This window comes from Muntiacus reevesi, chromosome 7 (genome assembly GCF_963930625.1).
Source record: "Muntiacus reevesi chromosome 7, mMunRee1.1, whole genome shotgun sequence".
Taxonomy (NCBI): Eukaryota; Metazoa; Chordata; class Mammalia; order Artiodactyla; family Cervidae; genus Muntiacus; species Muntiacus reevesi.
In genome coordinates, this window is record NC_089255.1 from 35,680,045 (window position 1) to 35,700,713 (window position 20,669).

The 20,669-nt window shown below is 41.2% G+C and overlaps 1 protein-coding gene across 1 annotated transcript in view; it reads left to right on the forward strand.

Moving 5' to 3' along the window:
* Positions 1 to 368: 368 nt before the first annotated feature.
* The window catches only part of RTF1 (RTF1 homolog, Paf1/RNA polymerase II complex component), a 46,694-nt gene continuing 26,393 nt past the window's right edge, over positions 369 to 20,669 (forward strand). Inside the window, exons 1-2 of the mRNA XM_065940971.1 lie at positions 369 to 578; positions 12,320 to 12,430. Coding sequence (XP_065797043.1) covers positions 369 to 578; positions 12,320 to 12,430 — 321 coding nt within the window. The remainder of the gene's footprint in view (positions 579 to 12,319; positions 12,431 to 20,669) is intronic.

The following is a 20,669-nucleotide window of genomic DNA, read 5'->3' on the forward strand; positions in this document are numbered from 1 at the left end:
GCTTCATTCCACAACAGGTGCCCTCAGCGTGGTCCAGACGATTTGTCTTTCAGGCGAGCGACCCTAACGGTGCCCTCGAGACTCCATCAGTGTCGGACAGTCGAAAGGCTCCTCAGAGCAGACCCAGATGCTTGCGGCTCCAGTCCAAGACAAGTAGGCAGCACATGAAGCTTCGGGCCCGCAGCAGAGACACACCCAGAGTTTCCAGCTGCCAGCTCTGGGTACAAGACCGCCGTTCACCGCCCGGAACCCAGCCGGGTGTCCCCGCCTCCCACGCTGCGTCGGGGGCGGGGTGGGGCGGGGCTCTGGGCGCCGGCGAACGGCGTGCGACGAGCGGGGGGCGGGGCCAGGGGCGGAGCGGAGCGCGCATGCGCGGTCGCCTTTGTGTGGGTCGAGCAGCAGCGGCGGCGGCGGCGGCGACGGCGGCAGTGGCGGTCCCACTGGCAGGCGGGCAAGAGGGGAGTCCGGGCGGCGTCCGGCGTGGGAGCCGGGGGACCACGATGGTAAAGAAGCGGAAAGGCCGCGTCGTGATCGACTCAGACACGGAGGACAGCGGCAGCGACGAGAACCTGGATCAGGTTAGGACAGGCCGCGGAGGCGCGGGCCAGCGGAGCGGGAGGGCTGAGTCCCGGCCACGGGAGTCGGGAGCCTGTCGGGCCCCGGGCCTCCTGACTGGAGCGGCCGGCCTGCCTCGTGTCCTGAACGCCACTGCCGCCCCCTCTGTCCTCCCCTCAGTGCCCGCGGCCCTTGGAGTCTGGCCGGGGCCTGGAGACGGAGCCCGGAGGACTTGGCGCCTTGGGCGGGGAGGCGGGGCAGGGGCCAGGCTGGTGGGCCTCGGACTGGGGGAACTGGAGGAATCCTTGGTCTGGCACGGCCAGATCGGGGCGGCAGGCTGCAGGCCAGGCGATCCGGGCACGGAGAGATAGAAAGTATCGCTCGCCAACCCGGGAGATTGGGAGATTTTGGAGGAGGTGCACGGGTGACCGTGGGGCGGTGCGGGGGGGTGGGGGGGCGGGAGAGGGAGACCGAGAAGGTGCAGGCTGTGGAAGATGAAGTTTTTCAGACGAGGGTGTGAACAGAGTGGAGGGGAACCTCTCTCTGCTTGGCGAAGAATACTTAGCTGTGGACACGAATCTACTTGGCAGCTAGGGTGGTTTATGTTTGTTAAGGGTCCCCATTGAGATGTCAGACCCAGGAAAGCTCTTGGGAGGAGGAAAGTGGGCATAAGTGGAGAAATATCTAGGGCTGCATGGAGGGACTGGCGGGGCCTCTTGGCTCTTTTCATGCAGCATCCCAGAATTCTTTCTACTTGAAAGATGTTCAGGAGCCATTGAAACTAACTTTAGGTCTCACTGTCTTGGGGTTGCTTGAACTGTTTGTATACTCTGGAAGATACCATAGGGAGGAATCTGTCCTTTGTAGCAGTGCTCCAGTGATAGCAGAAGATTCAAAGAGAGTTTTCCCCCATGTTTAGTGAACAAATTATATAAAGAAAGAATATGCAAGAGGTAGTAGTTCTGTAAGTTGAATAGAGAGTACTGAACTTAGAATCTGAAATTTTTGAGTTCTAGGCTGTGCTGTTCTCTAGCTATGTATCTTTGGCCATAACTGTAAAGTCTAGATAAAACATCAGCCTTGTGTATCTGATTGGGTTATTACAAAGGATTGAGTAGTTGCAAGAATTAATTGGTACAAGCACCTGAGAATTAAAGGTTTTCTACAAATGGCTTCTTGGGAGTCCTCTGTATTAGGTCAGAGGTCTCAGGACTTAAATATTAGGGCATGAAAGGGGAGGACTTTGAGAAAAAGGGGCTGGAGAGGTGTTGAAGAAAAGAGAGCTCTTTTGAAAATGGTAGTATGTAGGTAGGTGATGAGGAAGTAGTGGGGCCTGTGGAGAAGTATCAGAGGGATAGAAACCTTGTTATGGGATAGAAAGTGAAAGGTAAGGTGAAAATGTCCACAGGAAAGACTCCTGAAATATGTAAAAATATATTCTTGACTGTAAACATTTGGCTGATAAATTTGGACTGGCACTTAGTATTAGAACAACTATTTCCTAATTTAAAAATGTAGGTATTTCTGATGATAACTTGAGTTACCATTTACATAGGGCCTGTGGTGAACCAGTCACCTATGTGTTGTGTGTGCTTAGTCGCTCAGTGATGTCCGATTCTTTGAGACCTGTAGAAGGATACTGTAGCCCTGGAGAAGGAAATGGCAGCCCTCTCCAGTATCCTTGCCTGGAGAATCCCATGAACAGAGGAGCTCGGCAGGCTGCAGTCCTTGGGGTCACAGAGTCGAACACGACTAAGCGACTGAGCTTTAGTCCATTGACCTCCTCTGTTCGTGGGATTTTTCAGGCAAGAATACTGGAATGGGTTTCCATTTACTTCTTGAGGGGATCTTCCTGACCCAGGTATCAAACCCTCATCTCCTGTGTCTCCTGCATCGCAGGTGGTTTCTTTACCCACTGAGCCATCCAGTCACCTCAGTTAAGTGCTTTATTTACAGTTGTCAGGTTTTCAAATTCTGATGAAGTAGGTACCATTTTCCCCATTTTAGATATAAGAAAAATGGAAGTTGAAGATGTAACTTACCTAGATTCACACAACTTGATAGTAGAATTTGAACCCAAGTCTGTATGACTGCAAGGCCTATGCTCTTTCCACTATGCCAACTTAATCTGGTTTTCATATTGCAAAATGATGTTTCATAACCATTTTCTATGTTACTCGAATGCATGTTTGTAAAGTATATTGAGTAGAGGAAATTGATACATCAGTTTAAAAGATGATTTGGGGGGCTTCCTTGGTAAAGCACTCTTAAGAGATCTCTTCTGATGATAAATTAACTAAGCTGTAAATTATTCTGTCTTTGATTATTTTCCACAGAAGTCTGACAAATAAAATGAGTAAAGAGCTTCCTTTTGTAGCAGAAAGATTTTTCCTTATCCACAAATAAGTTTTTTCAAAGTAGAAACTGAAGGGATTACAACTTTAAACCCAGCTTTTAGCTATTAGTAAAAAGAAATTAGCATAAAATTTGTAAGTAATACCTAATACATTTTAGCAGCAATTTCAACTTTCTCCTTTTCAACTCATTGGCATTCTTTTATCAGATGGGAACCAGATCAAAATCCCCATTTCCTGTGCATCCTAACAGGCATCAGTGCCTTCTTTCTATTTGTTCAGCCCTGTGCCAGGCTTTCAGAGGAATCAAAAAGTTCTATGCTCTCTAGAAGTTTTCCCAGAGATCTTTAGCAGAAGTTCAAAGTCAGCCTGGTTTTGCAGTCTTTAGGAATCCTCAGAACAAAGTTAATGCCTTCTGAGCCTTACCTCACCAAGATGCCTTGGTCTCCTCCATCTATTTTTTGGTCTTCATTGGTGGGGTATAACATCGTATTTGCTGTCTAATGTGCAGGCCTTGTGGAAAAGAACAAACCATGACAAATCTCTGAGTGGCAAGTGTGAGAACGGAGCACAGTTAGTAAGGAGATCCTTTATGAGTTTTCCAAGTGGGAATCTAAGCCATTACGTCAGAAATATTACCTCCAAATTAGTCTTTACTGCAGGTGAGGCAGGTCAACCTTCTACACCGGTTTTTCCTGGGGGTGAGAGAAAGAACATGTATGTATGAAACTGCTTGGGTTGCTTGTTTAAGATGTACTTTGCAGGGGCTCCCATCCCAGACCTACTGAATCAGAAGACTCACAGGGGACTCTATCCTCTGAGGTAAAATACGGCTTCTTACCAGTGATAGTCCAGGTACTTACTTGTGTTAAACACTAAGACCACTGTCTATATGCAAGTTAATCTTTTTCATAAGACCCTGTAAGTAGTTTGGGAGAGAAATAGCTTTCTGTCTCAGCCATAGTGTGTGTGCATGTATAACCAAAGGAACGTAACAGAGATGTTTAAGGTGGCACAGCAGCTGGTTTTTCTAATCTCTGAAGCCGTTTGAATTGTTGGGATGCTTTTTTTGAGGCCTGTTTATTTTTTCCCTTTCTTCTTGGTGGGAAGAGGTATGAATTGGAGTTCTTTGAAATTTGTTTTAACTTTCAAAGGTTTTAAATACTCAGACCTTTGATGGATTCATTTTAACATCTGACCTGATAGTGACCTTATTTTTTATGTTGGCCACACCTTTTTTTCAACATCTTAGAATTGCAGATCATGGAGTTATTTGCTTTTGGTGCTTCTTGGGAAAAAATAACACAATTTGAGCCAAATCTAGGCTTTTTTACCCCACCATGTACCTCTGTGGAGATAATGTGTCACTCTTTTGGAATAATATTTATGCAGTGGGTCCTATAATATGAAAAGCATCCAAGACAAGAAAGGAATCAAGTTTTCTATTCAAGTCAATACAACTCAGTGTTTATAAAAAGAACTTTACTGTGCCTTTTTCAAGGAAAAAAGAAAAGCTACATGCAGTTATTTCGTAGTTTTCATCCTTATTTAAAATGATGGTAATTGTGTTATCCTGTTCTCTTTGCTCATGCTACTTGAAGTAGCCATAATTAAACTTTATTTTTTTAATAGGCCCCTAAGTATTTTGTAGGAATTGCTTTTAGACATTATGTATTTAAAATATCCTTGTTATCAAGTATCCTTCCACAAATCTTTCACATAAAAGTTGGGAAATTTAGAAGTTGTGCTTCTCATTAATATAGTCTTTTTTTTTTTTTTTTGTCAGTGCCAGGTCTTAGTTATAGCACATGGGATCTTCAGTCTTCGTTGAGGCATGCAAACTCTTAGTTGCTGCATGTGAACTCTTAGTTACAGTTCTCTGACCAGGGATCAAACACAGGCCTCCTGCATTGGGATCATGGAGTCTTAGCCACTGGACCGCTAGGGAAGTCCCTAAAGTCTTTTTTCATGAGTCAGGGCAGTTTGAAGTCTAGGATGAACTTGTGAGAAGTGTCAGTGTTAACTTGTGAAGTTTTAAAATTTGTGTGATAATGTTGCATCTGGCCTGATGTAACTCATCTGCCAGTTTCACTTGACTTTCCTTTAGAAATAGTGCTGGGAAGGTTGAGTCCAGTGGGAGCCATAACAGAGAGGCTTTTAGGAAAAATTGAAAACCTGTCTTTCAACACCCGTTCTCTTGGTGTACTCATTTGCTCCCTTCCTAAGTTCCCCAAAAGGAAAGGTTGTTTTTTGGTTTTTTTAATCTTTCAACAAATGTGTTAGACAGTGCTAGACAATAAGGCTATTGGATGAACAAAATGGAAGCAATTTCCACCTTCCAGGAGCTGGGAGTAGGGGGCACAGAGGGAGGGACTGGTACTGGAATTGCTCAGAGTCACTTCCTTACCCTTACGTAGGAAGGAAGAACAAAGATGCTGTGACAGTTTGACATGGGACTCAAAGCTCGCCTGATGGGAGTGACGTTTAAGCTGAGACCTGGAATATGGGTTAGGGACAAGGAGATGGGTGACTGAAAAGTACAGGGGCATGTGAGTGTTCGTGGTTGAGGGACCAAAATGTACAAAACCGTTGAGGCAGGAAGGACCGAGCACCCTCATGAAACTGAAAGAAGCAGAGTGACTGCGACATCACCAGTTGGAGAGAGAGTGGTACAAGCGAAGCTGCTGAAGTAGTCTTTTGGGATCCTTTGAGAATGGAAAAACCAGTTTAGTGGATCACAACCTGTATTAAAAATAAAAAATAAAATTGAATCAAATAGAAAAAATAATGGTATGTCAGACCTAGTAAAGATAAGTATTGTCTTATAAAGATATTGTTTCATAAGGTATAATTTATCTCTCTGTGGGCTGAGGTTGAAAAGAAGTTGTAAGCCACTGGCAGGATCAGGTCAGCAATATTCAGGACTGTGAACTCTATTCTGAGGGTAATGAGAAACCAGTGGAGGATTTTAAGCTGGGAGAGGTGTTCCCCTTTGTCTTTTGAAAAGTTTTCCCAGGCTGCTATGTGGAGAGTAATCTGGAGAAGGGACACCAGTTAGGTGGCAGATAGAGGAGTCCAGGTGAGAGATGGTGGAGAGGGTAAGTTCCACTAGAATGGAAGCTCTGAGAGGGAGTGTCCCTGCATCTCGAACAGTGTCCGGCCTGCTGCATGTACCTTGTCAATATTTGTTGAATGAATGACTGACTTGGTCTGGTGTAGTTATAGACATAGCAGAAAGTGGATTCAGTAGGACATAATATTCACGCTCTGAAACTATGAGTTTGATGATTGATTGGATGCTGGGGGTGAGGAAGAGGATGTTCGGGCATGACATAGGGAACCCTGGAGGAAGATCAGGTTTAGAGATGAAGAGTATGTGTTCAGTCTTAGATGTGTAGAGATTAAAATTGTCTTATGAGACTCTCAAGTGGAAATATTGTAGGTAGTTGAAAATAATGCCCGCCTGACACAGAGTAGACAATTAATAAATCATTGCTGAATAAGCAAATGCTGCTTGTTGCATATCCATGGTAGAAAGTTAGATTCTAACTTTTCTGTATAATAGAGTCACTTAGAGATAAAAGGGATACTGTCAGATTGGGAATTATTACTCTAGCCTCTGCAGTAATACTGATACCTCTTCTATAAGGCCTAATGTGCATTAGTTAGAAAGTATTCAAAGAGGGAACCAATTATAAATAAGTAACAGTAATAGAATTTTTTTAAGATTTTTTTAAAATTTTTATTGAAGTATAGTTGATTTACAGTGTTGTGTTAGTTCTTCTTTGCTGTGGTAGTGGTGGTTTAGTCGTCTAGTCGTGTCCGACTCTTTGCGACCCCATGTACTTATAGCCTGCCAGGCTCCTCTGTCCATGGGATTCTCCAGGCAAGAATACTGGAGTGGGTTGCCATTTCCTTCTCCTAAAGATTTTTATGTACTTTTTATTTTGATTGTGTTGAAAGCTGATTTTATTTTATCAATTCTGTGGCAGTGTGGGCATTTATATAGCACAGTATTTTATCTATAACTATAATCACTTTGCTGGAAATTGGAAGGAGAAGTTGCCACATTTAGCTCCAGTCATGCGATATGTAAAAGAATGTTATACTGTCACTTTGGAATTACTTCTTCTGAAGGGTTTTTGTGTTTGTTCATTGGTTTGGTTTGTTTTCTTTTTATTTTTTAATTTTAAAAATAGTGCATGCCTGTTGAAACAGTTCCAGCAAAGAAGAATGGGACATACATGTGTGTACAGATACATGTATGGGATACATGTATCCCACAGACATGTATGTACACAGTGGCTGTGTTCCTTATTCTTTAAAAATAACCAGTGTCCACTGTTGGAATGATGTTCTTCTATCAACAATTTTGATATGAAAGAAAAAATAGGAATTAATCTCAGATTTACACCTCTGTGAATTACTACTCTTTACTCAGCATCTCTCAAGCCCTCCCACTTCCCTCTGTCCCTGTGGCTACTTAGGCTGTCCAGGCCACCACCCTCTCTGATTACCCTGCTGTGGGCCCCTCTCTACTTCTTCCCTGGCCCTCTAGTCAGAGTGCTCTTTTAAAAACCCTGTCAGGGGATGGTTACTTCCCTACTTTAAAATCATTTGATGAAGGCTTCCCACTGCCTTCCAATAAAATTTGTTCTCCTGATGCTGCTTTATAAACCTGGGAATGATGTAGTTTCTTCTTGCCTCTAACCTGCCTCATTCCATCACCCCCCACCCCTTGCCTAAGAAGCTCTAGTCACAGTGGTTCCCTTTCAGTTCCTTGGTTAAGCCAAGCTGTTGCCAGTTTCAGGGCCTTATCTATTCCATCTTAGACTTCTGTCCAGAAGACTGCTGCACCCCCGTCTCCTGTCGCCAGGTTTCTAGGCTCAGCCTAAATACCATTGCCTCAAAGAAGCAATCACCCTGTTGCAGATAGGTGTTCCATCCACTTGATAACCACCTTTTTAGCATTTATTACTAGATATAATTGTTTCTTTACCTATTTGTTGTTTCTCTCCCTCACTTGATTTTATTTATTTATTAAAAAAAATTTTTGGAGTATACTTGATTTATAATGTTGTGTTAGTTTCAAGTGTACAGCAAAGTGAATCAGTTATTCATAAACCCCCTCACTTGGTTTTCAGTTCTGGGAGATCAAAGGATTATGTATCTTCATGACTACTCAGAACTTGGTATATAGTAGGTGCTGATAGCAGGGGAACTATTAATATCTGTCCCGGCTTGCCAGGAACTGAATTTCCCAGAATTCAGGACTTTCAGTGCTAAAACAAGGACAGTCCTGAGCACACCAAGATGTCTGGTCACCCTAATTGGCAGTAATAACTTACGTTAGTTGTATTTGTGGAATGAATAAGTGAAAAATACATGCTAATTTACTATTAAAAAAAATCTCTGAGGTTTATTTATATGGGCTTTTATTCTCCTAATCTGGGGTACAGAATATGTGTCCCACTTTCATGTGATCATGGGAGGTTTGATTAAAGAGATGAGACTTAATTTCCTTTGAGTAAGGGGAAGCTAAATTGCTTTATTTCAAGTTGATCCCAACATGACATCACAAAAAGCGCACTGTGAATGATAGGGTGGGGGAATTCAATTCTCCGGTTTATGAATTTTCACATATTGATGGATTAAAATTCTAATTTTAACCAAAATAATACTATTTTAATAAATATTACCTTAGTGTAGTTAGGCTTGCTTTGTTAGGGTCTGAGTTTTGGCTATCTAGTTTAGTGTTAAATATCAAGCAGTGTTAATGAAACTTACCTGCGGTGTGTTGGGCATTGGCGTTACTCTCAGCAGATCTTTAGTTCAGCTTCAATTTGATAAACCATGCTGGCACCCTACACTGCCATGGCATCCTAGAGGAACGCCAAGAAAAGTAAGGAAGATTTTCACTAGCTGTGATGAAATACAGAGAGGATGATGAGAGAACAGCTGGACACATACCACCAACATCATCTCAACCAGGGTGGCACAGTGAAGTGGGCCCGGCAAGAGAGAGCTATAGGTAGATCTACCCCCATGCGTGAATCAGTTTTAAACTGGCTTTTGTGAATTTTGGTGTTAGATAAATCCACCCCTACAGGTAACAAATCTATCTCTTCGTGTGTGCTGTATTGGCAAGATGTTTCTGTTGCACATTAGTGTGTTCAGCTGATTAATGAGCCCTCAGAATATAAAGGACTTAACTGTGAAGAGTAGCCTTGCCATGAGGTCCCCAGTAACTTCATACACAGTTCTCAGCTTGTGGAAGGAGTATCTTTCACACTTTTTAAGGTCTTTGCTGTCTCTGTACTTTGTTTATATGGTATTTAATGCTGTAGAAGGACTGTGCCTGTCAAATGCAATTGTCCACTAATGAAGAGCCATTTGCTGGATTGTTATCTTTTATTTTATTACGTATTTATTTTTAACTTTTTATTGGGGTGTATTTGATTTGCAGTGTGGTGTGAATTTCAGGTGTACAGCTAAGTGAATCAGTAATACATATATTCATTCTTTTTTAGATTCTTTTACCATATAGGTCAATTACAGAGTTTTGAGTAGAGTTCTCTCTGCTATGCAGATAACTTACACGGGTTCTTATTAGTTGTCTTAGGTTTTTAATATCATGTGGAATCTCTTTAACAGGAAGACAATATTAACATCTTAACACTTTAGTTACAGTAACTGTCAGTGGATATCTACTGCTTGTAATAGTCTGTTTCAGGGAAGAATTTGATTGCCAACATATCCAAATCCATGTTATAATGAGTTGATATTATTACAAACCAGAATTCTGTTGCATTTGTGAACCTCAAAGGGTCAGGAAAAAATTACTAATCAGAAATCTTTCCAATTTTTATAAATTTACATGAAAGTAATGTGGAAAAAAGATAATAGTAAAGTCCGTTCACAACTATAGCCCAGCAATACCACTCCTCGGCATTTATCCAAGTGAAATAAAAACTAGTATTTACATGAAAACCTTACATGAGCTAATAATTGCCCCAAGCTGTAAACAATCCAGATGTTTTTCAACTGGCAGATGGGTAAAGTGTGGTGTATCCATACAGTGGAATATTACTTAACAATAAAAAGAAGCAAACTGCCAATACCTTTCTCAGCAACATGGATGAACCTTAAATGCATTATTCTAAAAAACCGGATTCAAAAGACTACCTGCTACATGATTCCATTTATATGATATTTTATGATAGGCAGATATATCGGGACAGAAAGCAGGTCTGTGATTGCCAGGGGATGGAGGGAGGGAGATGAAGAACACTAACTTCCTGTAAAGGCTGAAGATCATACATGCTCTACTTTTTCTTACGAAAGTAGTGACTGCTATTGACCAGTGCAAATTACAGCAAAATTTGGAGGGCATGATGGAACTGTCCTATATCTGGTTCACGAAAGTAGTTCAGCTGTATTTGTCAAACTCATAGAACTGTTCATAAGAAAGGATAAAACATACTATATGTAAATGACATACTCATTTTTAAAAGACTATAAGCACACAAATATGAGCGATTCGTATTTGGTCAGTAGGAGTTACCATTTTGATATGAAAAAAGTAGAGTGTTCTTATGATCTGAAGCCTTTTCAGGAAGTTAATATGCCAGCTCTGTCTAAGGAAATGAGAAGAGTAGCATTTCATGACTGCTTATGAAGACGAGATCATGTCAGCTGTTAATCTGAGAAGGTCATTTTCTCATTCTGGCCAAGGAGGGTATACTCCTAAAATAGAAAGAGACTGGAAGAGGAAAACAGATATTTTATAGCAGTCTTTAAAATTTTGTCTTGACACTTAATCTTTAATTGTATAGCACCATCATCATCAAGGAATACTGCTACTAGTATTTATTAGTTGTATTTTTCTCTTTTTTTGGCACAAGGGGAAAATGTAAACCATGATTGAAATAAGAACTAGGGTTTTATCTGTCCTGGTTTGAATCCTGACTGTATCATACACTTGCTGTATTATCTTGGGTAAATTGATGATGATACTTACCTTAAGGCTATTGTGAAGATTACATGTTAGATGCTTAGAAAAGTACCTGACATCTGGTAAGTGCAATATAATTTTGGGCTGGTATTGATATTATCCAGGAGCAAGAACCAGAGCAAGTATCCTTTTGCTGTGTTTTTGAGTGATTGGACTGAGTTGGGGAGAACTAACAGGAGAGGGAACCATGTGAAAGAGCAAATCCTGGTTGTAGCCACAATTTACTAAATGGCATATCTCTTCCCCTTTAATCTCTTAAATCACCAGGACAAGGCAGAGATGGTGAATGGAAATATTTGGGTTGTCAAATTAGGATTCTGATGTAGTGGTCAGCATCCTTCCTGTTTGACCCTGTGTTAAGCACCAGAAATATACTTTCTTCCCCCCTGGTTTAATCATTCATAAAACTACCTCAGAAACTTACTGGGCTTCCCTGGTGGCTCAAACGGTAAAGAATCTGCCTACAATGCAGGCTACCTGGGTTCGGTCCTTGGGTTGGGAAGATCTCCAGCATTCTGGCCTGGAGAATTCCATGGACAGAAGAGCCTGGCAGGCTACAGTCCGTGGGGTCACAAAGAGTTGGATACGACTGAGCGACTTTCACTTTCAGAAACTTAGAGTTTGTCAGCTTATTCCGAACAGCGCCACAGATGCCAGTTTTACCATGAATTAGATATATAGTAAAAGGATGCTCAGAGTATTGGCTCTACCACTCAGGACAGGGAGCAGATTACCTTTGTAGACATGGTCCTGAGATCAGTACTTCCGTAACTTATAGAGGAAATTTGGGGGTAGCCTGGGGCTTCCCTGGGGGCTCAGATGGTAAAGAATCTGTTTGCAATGGGGGAGAGCTGGGTTCTATTCCTGGGTTGGGAAGATCCCCTGGAGAAGAAAATGGCAGTCCACTCCAGTATTCTTGCCTGGAGAATCCCATGGACAGAGGAGCCTGGCAGGCTCTAGTCCGCGGGGTTGCAAAGAATTGGACACGACTGAGTGAGTAACACATATGGGGGTAGCCTACTATTCAGTTTTCTAGTCACTTCTCCATATCAGACATACACCTCCCATTGAGGGGACAGATTTTTTTTTTCCTGTGCTTTATGACTTGTGAGATCCTAGTTCCCCCACCAGTAATTGAACCCAGGCCCTTGGCAGTAAAAGTGCAGAGTCTTAACCACTGGACCACCAGGGAATTCCTAGGACAGATTTTGAAAACATTTCTTTAGCACTTAGAAGTGTGGCAGTCCGACTGTTCATGTGATGAAAGTTCCCATGACAGTAATTTTTGATTGCAACCACAAAGAGGTAGAAGAGATTTAGGGAAGGTGGGCATTGTAGTATTTTTGGATGTATTTTCTCTGTAAACAAAACTCATGTGGCTACTTTGCCCTCTCAGGAACTCTTGTCCCTGGCAAAGCGGAAGCGAAGTGACTCTGAAGAGAAGGAGCCGCCTGTGAGTCAGCCTGCTGCCTCCTCAGACTCAGAGACATCTAACAGCGATGACGAGGTGGGTGTGAAGGGGTAGGCCTATGATGGGCATTTGAGCGTCCTGACAGCCTCTTTTCCTTAACCTGAGACCTTCCCACCTAAGATCTGTGAGAACTTCTTAGGGAAAGAAAATTGTGTATGGAAAGCTCTCACATTATGATGTTCTTTGTACTGCTAGTTACCCAGCAGGTACCTCTGCAGTGCATCCGTGACCATTTTTTAGTCTTTTATTTTCGGCACTCTTACAGAAGGGGCACAACTTGTTAGTCATCATCTCTTTTATTTTTTTGTCAACTTCTTAACCCCATTTCTATGTTAGAAAAGAAATTCTATCAAGAATGCCAAATTTTAGTGGAAAAGACTCTAGGAAGACAGGAAGCTTTCTTTGGGTAGACATAATCATCCCCCAAAGTGGTGTCATTAGGTATTATGGAGAAACATCCAGCTGTTCATTGTTTAAGCCAAGCTGACTTTCCCAATCTGCTGCCCACCACCTAACAAGACCCTGAAAGATCCAGAACTTTAACGGAAGAGAGAGATTAGGGGAAAGGTCTTTGAAACACTTCTACATGTTCCTCATTTGATTTAAAATACTTTTCTTCCCCTTAGTAATTTCCTGGAGGGAGGCTGGATATCACCTTTGTGTTTAATCTCTTACCCAGCAGTCTAGGAAAAATTTTTTATTTTTGTATTTATGTATTTTATTGTTTGGCTGTGTTGGGTCTTCGTTGCTTTGTGCGGGCTTTCTCTAGTTGCAATAAGCAAAGGCTGCCCTTCGTCGTGCTGTGCGGGGTTCTCATTACGGTGGCTTCTCTTGTTGCTAAGCACAGGGTGCGGGCTTCAGTAGTTGTAGCACTTGGGCTTAGTTGCTCTGAGGTATGTAGGATCCTTTTGGACCAGAGATCGAACCTGTGTCCCCAGCATTGCAAGGCAGATTCTTAACCACAGGACCACCAGGGAAGCTCCCTAGGAAAATATTTTTAACAGTGTACTAACAGTATCGTGTTTTAAAGTTCCACTGAAGTAAAAAATTTTTTTTATTATAATAAAATTTAGTTAACAGCCAGAACAGTATTTACTAGTGCCCTGCATATGCAGATTAGGAATGATTGCATTCTGATTGACTGTAGTGATATTCTTAATCTTAAGTAATTTAACAGACCTAAAATTGTTTTGACAATAAGAGGTAGTGAATGTGTGAATTTTATTCTTTGTTTCATTTATTTTTCATGGAGGAACTGTAATTCCTCTAAAATTGATAAAGTAACCCAATCTGTTAGAAAAGCAGTGGACTTCATGAAATAATTTGCTTTGTTTTTTCTATTAAAAAAAAAAAAGAACAGAAAAATTTTGAAATAATTCCCTTCCCCACTATTCCTACATTAACTACTTTCATTTTCCATGTTTCAGAAGTCAGCTGCTACAGTGTAATCCCAAATCTGTGTTGTGTTTGGAGTACCCTGTAGCATGTTTATGGTCTTTGTACTTCCTTAAGGAAAAAATCAGTAGCTATCCTTTGAAGCTCCATAGTACTATCATTAGATCACTCCTGAGTATACAAGGATTCCCTTAGTCATTTTGAACTGCTTCTACCAAGCGGTCAGAGTTACGTGTCAACTCCACAGCATTAGAGCCCAAACATGTGCTTGGGTAGATCAAGCGTCATAAACATGTTTCCAGCTCAAGATTCCTTTTGTCACTCGAAGCTTCTAACCAGCTCTTGAGTCTTCATCCTTAGAACTCTACCAGCTACTTCTGTACTTATTAGAGAAAAAACTGACAGGCAGGCTGCACCCTGTCTAGGAGGGAATTAGAGTTTGAGTAACTTTCCCCCCACAAAGTTCTTAGCTCTTGTTGCTGCCTCCACGTCCCAGCCCCCAGGTTCACTGGCTTCTTGCAGCTCTGCTCCAATCTTCTCACCCTTTACTGGAAATAGCAGTCTCTATTTCATGGCCATTCTGAAAGGTGCCTCTTTTTTGGTCTGCATTATCAGTTTCTTACCCAGGCTACTAGCTTAAGCACAAAGCACCTCAAAGTTAGGGTGAATATTTCATTATTTTCGACAATTAAGAAAATCTTTTTTAAAAAATCTTACCAACCACTAGAGAACTCAATAGTATGGTAAACTCAGATTTATGGCTGCCATATGCACCTCCTAACACTTTTCCCCTCCCATGTGACTCTTTTATGGTTTATTGTCATTAGCAATGATAAATACAGATAGAAGGAAGAATATTGTTCCCCTCAGATTTGCTGGAACAGAAAATTGTCAGGAACAACTGACTTAGGTTAACGGGTGGTCTTTCTTAAGGAGAGACACTCACTGACTTTAGAATAAGAAGATATCTGGCTAACTAATAGGGGTGGGGAGGGAGATGCAAAGAAGTTATGAAAGTTTCCTATCCAGAAAAAAAGTGGGTACAGTGGATATTAAGTATAAATTTCAGTTATGGGGACTTCCCTGGTGGTCCAGAGGTTAGGACTCAGCACTTCAGCTCCCTGGGGCACGGGTTTGATCCCTAGTCAGGGAACTAAGATCCCACAAGCTGTATGGTATGGTCCAAAAAAAAAAGAAAGAAAATGTTCATTTCAGGAGGGAATAGTAGAGATTTCATTTGTAGTCTCTGTCAGGGGGAGGGAATACCTAACTTTAATGAAAGAAAATATGCTTCGGTATTTTTGCTGAGTGAATTATTCTCAATCATATCTTGGGCCCATGAGAAAATAAGAAGTAGAACTCTTTCTGTAACGTTTACATTGACCATGCCTGGGAAATTGGAAAACACACCTCAATGGTAGTTTATAATGTTCTGTTGTGGCATTTTGGTACCGTCACTTCTTGTCCCTGAAAGCATTTGATAAGAGAAGCACCACCAAGGGTCCAGACAGGAGTGGCAGGGAAGAAAAATAACAAGCGTAGAAGGAAGAGAATTAGCAGTGCTCATTCATGAGATGAAGTTTTAAAAAAAAAATGACTGAAACAAAAGTCTGCTAGGAGGAACAGAGTCCTTTTTAGAAGCATGGTGGGTCTCATGATAACAGATAGCTGCACCTAGATAAGACATAAGAAGAAAACCTAGATTTTCACTTGCTACCAATGAAAATCATGTGAGATACCAAGAAAACCTTTTTTGTTGTTGTTCAAAGCAGACTATAACTACATTAGACGAAGTAAGGGGACATCAGACTTATGTCCTAATACCCTCAGCCTGACTGAGAATGATTATTTTAAAAAGCTTCACGTACAGCCTTGTTTTCTACACTTTTGAGAAATAAAAGCATCTGGCCCAGCCCTGTCGTTTACTGCTTGTCACGCCAGGTTTTTCTTTCCCAGAACTTGGGTCAGCCCTCCTAGATGATCTTCATGCTCCAGCTTACCACCTCTTCAAAATTCTGGTCTCTTCTTGCTTTCCCCCATTCCATTGTTTTCTTTCTTTCTTTCTTTCTGAAGCTTCTTCTCTTTCCCTTTTATCCCATTTATCTTTTGGGCGCTCCCAGGTTGATCTAGTTGCACTCCTATTCCACTACTTAATTATTGCTTGCTGGCTCCAATATTTTTAATAGGACATTTTGAAAAGGATACAAGTTTTACTTAAAATTCATTTATTAATAACTAATTTTCCAGGAAGTTGGCTGAGATACCCAAGAGCAAAGTTTTGTTACTGCTTTACCATGCAGATAATACATAATCAGCTCGTACTTCCGATAAAGGCCTTCACCGCCAAGCTAATATTTTTCAGTGTGTATAGTAAGGTTTTCATACACACAATACTTGTAGAAAAAGATGTTCCATGGAGATGAATTATCCCAGTACTAAAACTAAACTCTTGAAAGTTTAAATCTTTTATATTTGAAATTTTTGGATAAATTTTGTCAAATATAGTTTTTTAAACAGATTTAGTACTATGAAATAGTGACTTCCAGAATACCAGGCTGTGTAGTGCTGGTTTTGGTACCTTTCCTTTCCCCCAGTATTGTAGGTAAGCAGTGGCCATTGTCTCATCTCCTAGTGATGGCTCTCTTCGGCTCCTGTGTCTGATCTGCTCTGGGGTCAGGAAGCCAGGGCCCCATAGAGTTTGTGTGAATATTCTGCTTGAATTTAACGGTAGCTGTTTGAATTGCTCATAAGCCTTTTTTTTCTTTTTTAACATACTTTTTGGTTCTTGGCTATGTAGATTACCATACTGTAGCGCCTCATTTTCTAGAGACCAGAAAATCTCATCACAAGAAAAATAAAGTGATTTTCATGGGCCACTTGCTTAAACTGTGCCCAGCAAATCTGACACTTCTTACCACACAGTGCAATGGAATACTGATTATATTTTACTTTGTTTTTTGGTATAGTTTCTGTTTCACTTTTTATCTCCACAACCACATTATAAGTATTTGTGATTGAGCGTAGGGATTCTTGTGATTGTGTTTTCCAGTTAAATATGCATGATTGCTTGATTATAAGGTAGAGTAGTGTTCTTTGTATTGTGATTAATTACAAAGTAATTAATTTCTTTTAAGGAAAAAGAAAACTTAAGCTATTCCTCATGTCCTTTAGGCTGACATTTGTGTTTACTCTTCAACTTTGCTGATCCTTTTCTATCTTCAAGGGGAGAAAGAAAACTACCTAAATCAGGAACCATGCCCTCTCCACACAGCTCTTTATTGGCCACTGTTTAGATCTAGAATAATGACTACTGAACCCTTTTGACAAATGCTTCAATTTAGTATAATACTCAGTTCATATAGAATCCTACAACTTTAAAACTCCAAGGGGTCATAGAGATCATTTGGATTTCCTTATTACAGATTAGAGAACAGAGGCTCACAGAATATCTGGTTTCCTTTTCCCATCATTAAATAGTACCCTCCATTTATATAGAACTTCATAGTTTCTGATGTGCTCTAAACATCTTTCATTCAGTCTCCTTTGAGTCTCACACTACCCTGATATGTGGTCAAGTATTATTCCTTCTTTACAGATAAGGAAACAGTCTCAAGTTGAGGACTTGGGCCTTATTCCAATTCTTTGAACCTCTATTCCTGTAGTTTATCACTAGCCCAGCTGTTCTTAAACCCTACTTACCTCAAAGTATGTCATTTCACTCTAAATTCATTCCAGGAATAACTGCACTGCAGTGGTTTCTACTCTGAGTCCTGAGACCTAGAATATGATCTTCCTTGCCCATTAGAGATAACCTCTCTGAAATGCTGAAGTTTCTTTGCTTTTCTGTCTCCAGGATACTCAGAGTACGCAGCATGTCAATGCCACCCAAGCCCAAGGCAGCCTCGCCCCACCCCATGTTCCTTCCTGTCTTTCAGCTGAGTGCCAGGAAGGTCAGCTGCTTCCCAGAGTAGGGACCTGCTTATAATACCCCCTACACAGTCAGTCTGGCACACGGTGATGTAGTACTCCCCACCCTCTTTGTATCATTAGATAATTGCCATCCATTAGAGTATCTGTTACAGGAGTGAGAGTCAAAGTGCTAATTTCTTTTAATTTATTACTTAAGAAAACATCTTCCTTCTAGTCACTGTTTAGGTTTCCATCACTGCGCACATACGTAATGCTTCCCTGGTGTTTTGTGTGGGCCTGCTTGCATGTGAGTGCTGGGGAAAGCAGAATGGCAGTGTGTATGGGTCCTGACTGGCAGTCGATCCTTTCCCTTTTCCACATTGTTTTTAAGCAGCTATCCTCTGGGGATGCTCTGGCTCTGTACTCGGATGCAAATCAGCAGGCACTCGTTTTCTCATTCTTGTCTTCTATGTGGTGCATTTTAGAGCACTTTTAAGGTCACCACAGAGCTTGCCTTTCATTACAGCCATAGTTCCCAAACCAAATTAAGAAAAGCCAGGTCATTTCTTCTACTCTCCCCTGGATGGGGAAAGCCTAAGAATATGTCTTTAATCCTACCCTGTACTCTTTAGACTCCATTTACTACCACCCTCTGGCAATGAAAGAGTTAGTTTTCCTTCTGTCTTAGAGTCAACAGAACGAGACTTTGATAGGAATAGGTAAGCAATCTCTGGGCTAATGGCTTCTGCTGCTGCTAAGTCGCTTCAGTCGTGTCCGACTCTGTGCAACCCCATAGTTGGCAGCCCACCAGGCTCCCCTGTCCCTGGGATTCTCCAGGCAAGAACACTGGAGTGGATTGCCATTTCCTTCTCCAATGCATGAAAGTGAAAAGTGAAAGTGAAGTCACTCAGTCGTGTCGGACTCCTGGCGACCCCATGGACTGCAGCCTACCAGGCTCCTCCGTCCATGGGATTTTCCAGGAAAGAGTACTGGAGTGGGTTGCCACTGCCTTCTCCGGGGCTAATGGTTGGGTTAAGATTATTTCTACATTGATTTTGCCTGCCACAATTCTTGACCATCTCCTTGATGGTTTATTAGGGTCTGTGATCTTGAGAAGAGAGGTACTGGGCAAATATTTAAAATATGTACTTAGATATATTTAGACCAAGAAAACACTCAGAAACCTCTGGATTGTAGGAATAAATGTAAAATATTACAAATATGACCTGTTCTTCAGGGGAAAAAAATCTTTTGGGAGATTATCAGGACCAATTTGAGTCTCTTTTTCTATATTAAATAGGAATAATGAGAACTGGGCGCCTTATTTTAAGTGATTATTTACCTTTAGGTAGTAGAAATACAGATTTTTTCTTTTCTTAGCTTTAAAAATACTGTTTTTTCCCCAAAGCTTCATATGATGAACACATATTATTCTTTTTCTTTTTTTTTTTAGTTCTACCACTTTATTGCTACCAACCCATCTCCCTCCACCCTCGTGCACACATGCTCAGTCATGTAACCCCATGGACTGCAGCCCGCCAGGCTCCTCTGTCCATGGACTTTTCCAGGCAAGAATACTGGAGTGGGCACATATTATTCTTAAAGATGTATTCATAAGAAGTTTTATTTTTTAAACTAAAGATACCTACATTATTAAAATTTCCCTGAAAGCCTGTCATATATGGTGAGTTTGGCTGTTTGCCATTGGCATGACAGACTCTATTGAGTCAGCATCATGGGAAGTGAGGCAGCTTTGTCATCTCATTTCTTTTGAAAATTGTTGGAAAGAAAACAAGGTTCCCTTCCCACACCTAGGTTCAGCCAGGAAAAGTGAAAGTGAACGTCACTCAGTTGTGTCCAGCTCTTGCGATCCCATTGACTATACAGTGCATGGAATTCTCCAGGCCAGAATACTGGAGTGGGTAGCCTTTCCCTTCTCCAGGGGATCTTCCCAACCCAGGGATCGAACCCAGGTCTCCCGCATTTAGGCGGATTCTTTACCAGCTCAGCCAGGAAAACCCCTGTTAAATTGAAACATTTTATTTTTTTCCATTTTAACGCTTACCTTTCTTCCCTCTCACCCAGGGGTTAAGCATCATAAGCTGTAGATGACAGTTGTTGAGCTTAGGCAGTGGCAGATTAAAGCCGATGGACAGTGGAAAAGGAAGACCCACAGCTTTCTAGCACCTCCTGAATTGAGTTCACCTGTGAGGCCTCACATTTAAGCCCTTTTTGCTTTTACACACTCCCCCCTTGCCCTCATCCAGAATTTCAGAATTTGATTCTGTTGCAGATGAGTAATACTAATCTGTGGGCAGAAGTAGACCCTAGCCCATCTTGATACATGTGACCCCAGTAAACTCAGCCTTTATGTTCTGAGCCTTTCCATATTACCTTTGGGTAGAAGTATAAAGGAACCTCTTTGTACAAAGAAGGGATTTCTGTAAAAAGTCTGAAAAGACACCCTGTTTAGAAGAGATGGGTCATGCTCATTTTCATGATCAATATTTATTGACTGTCATGTGCATAGTAGGGATATTTCTTAAAACAAGTATAATATCTCTATTGCCAGCATAGGAAGTTGATATATTTTAGCTCAGTTAACTAAGAAACTGATTACTTTGGCCTCTTGGATTCTTTCAAAATGACCTAGAAAGTATCTTCCTTGAATGATTAAGATTTGAAATGGTTGAAACATAGCCATTAAAAGCATTGGAATTTGTTTCTCAATAGTGACTGAGTGTTGAAATGTTAAAAGTTTGAGAAGTAAATTCACTTATAGAGTTGCCGTTAACTATATATTCACTTAATATATAAATGATGTATTACTTCATATGTCATTTATTCACTTAAGGTATCATCTAGAACATGTAGCTGTTTTATTTTCACTTGTCCCTTCTTCCTAGCTCCTGAGTACAAAAATAAAGCAGCAATTAAAATAACTGAGTAAATTAAAATGAAAAATCAGAAG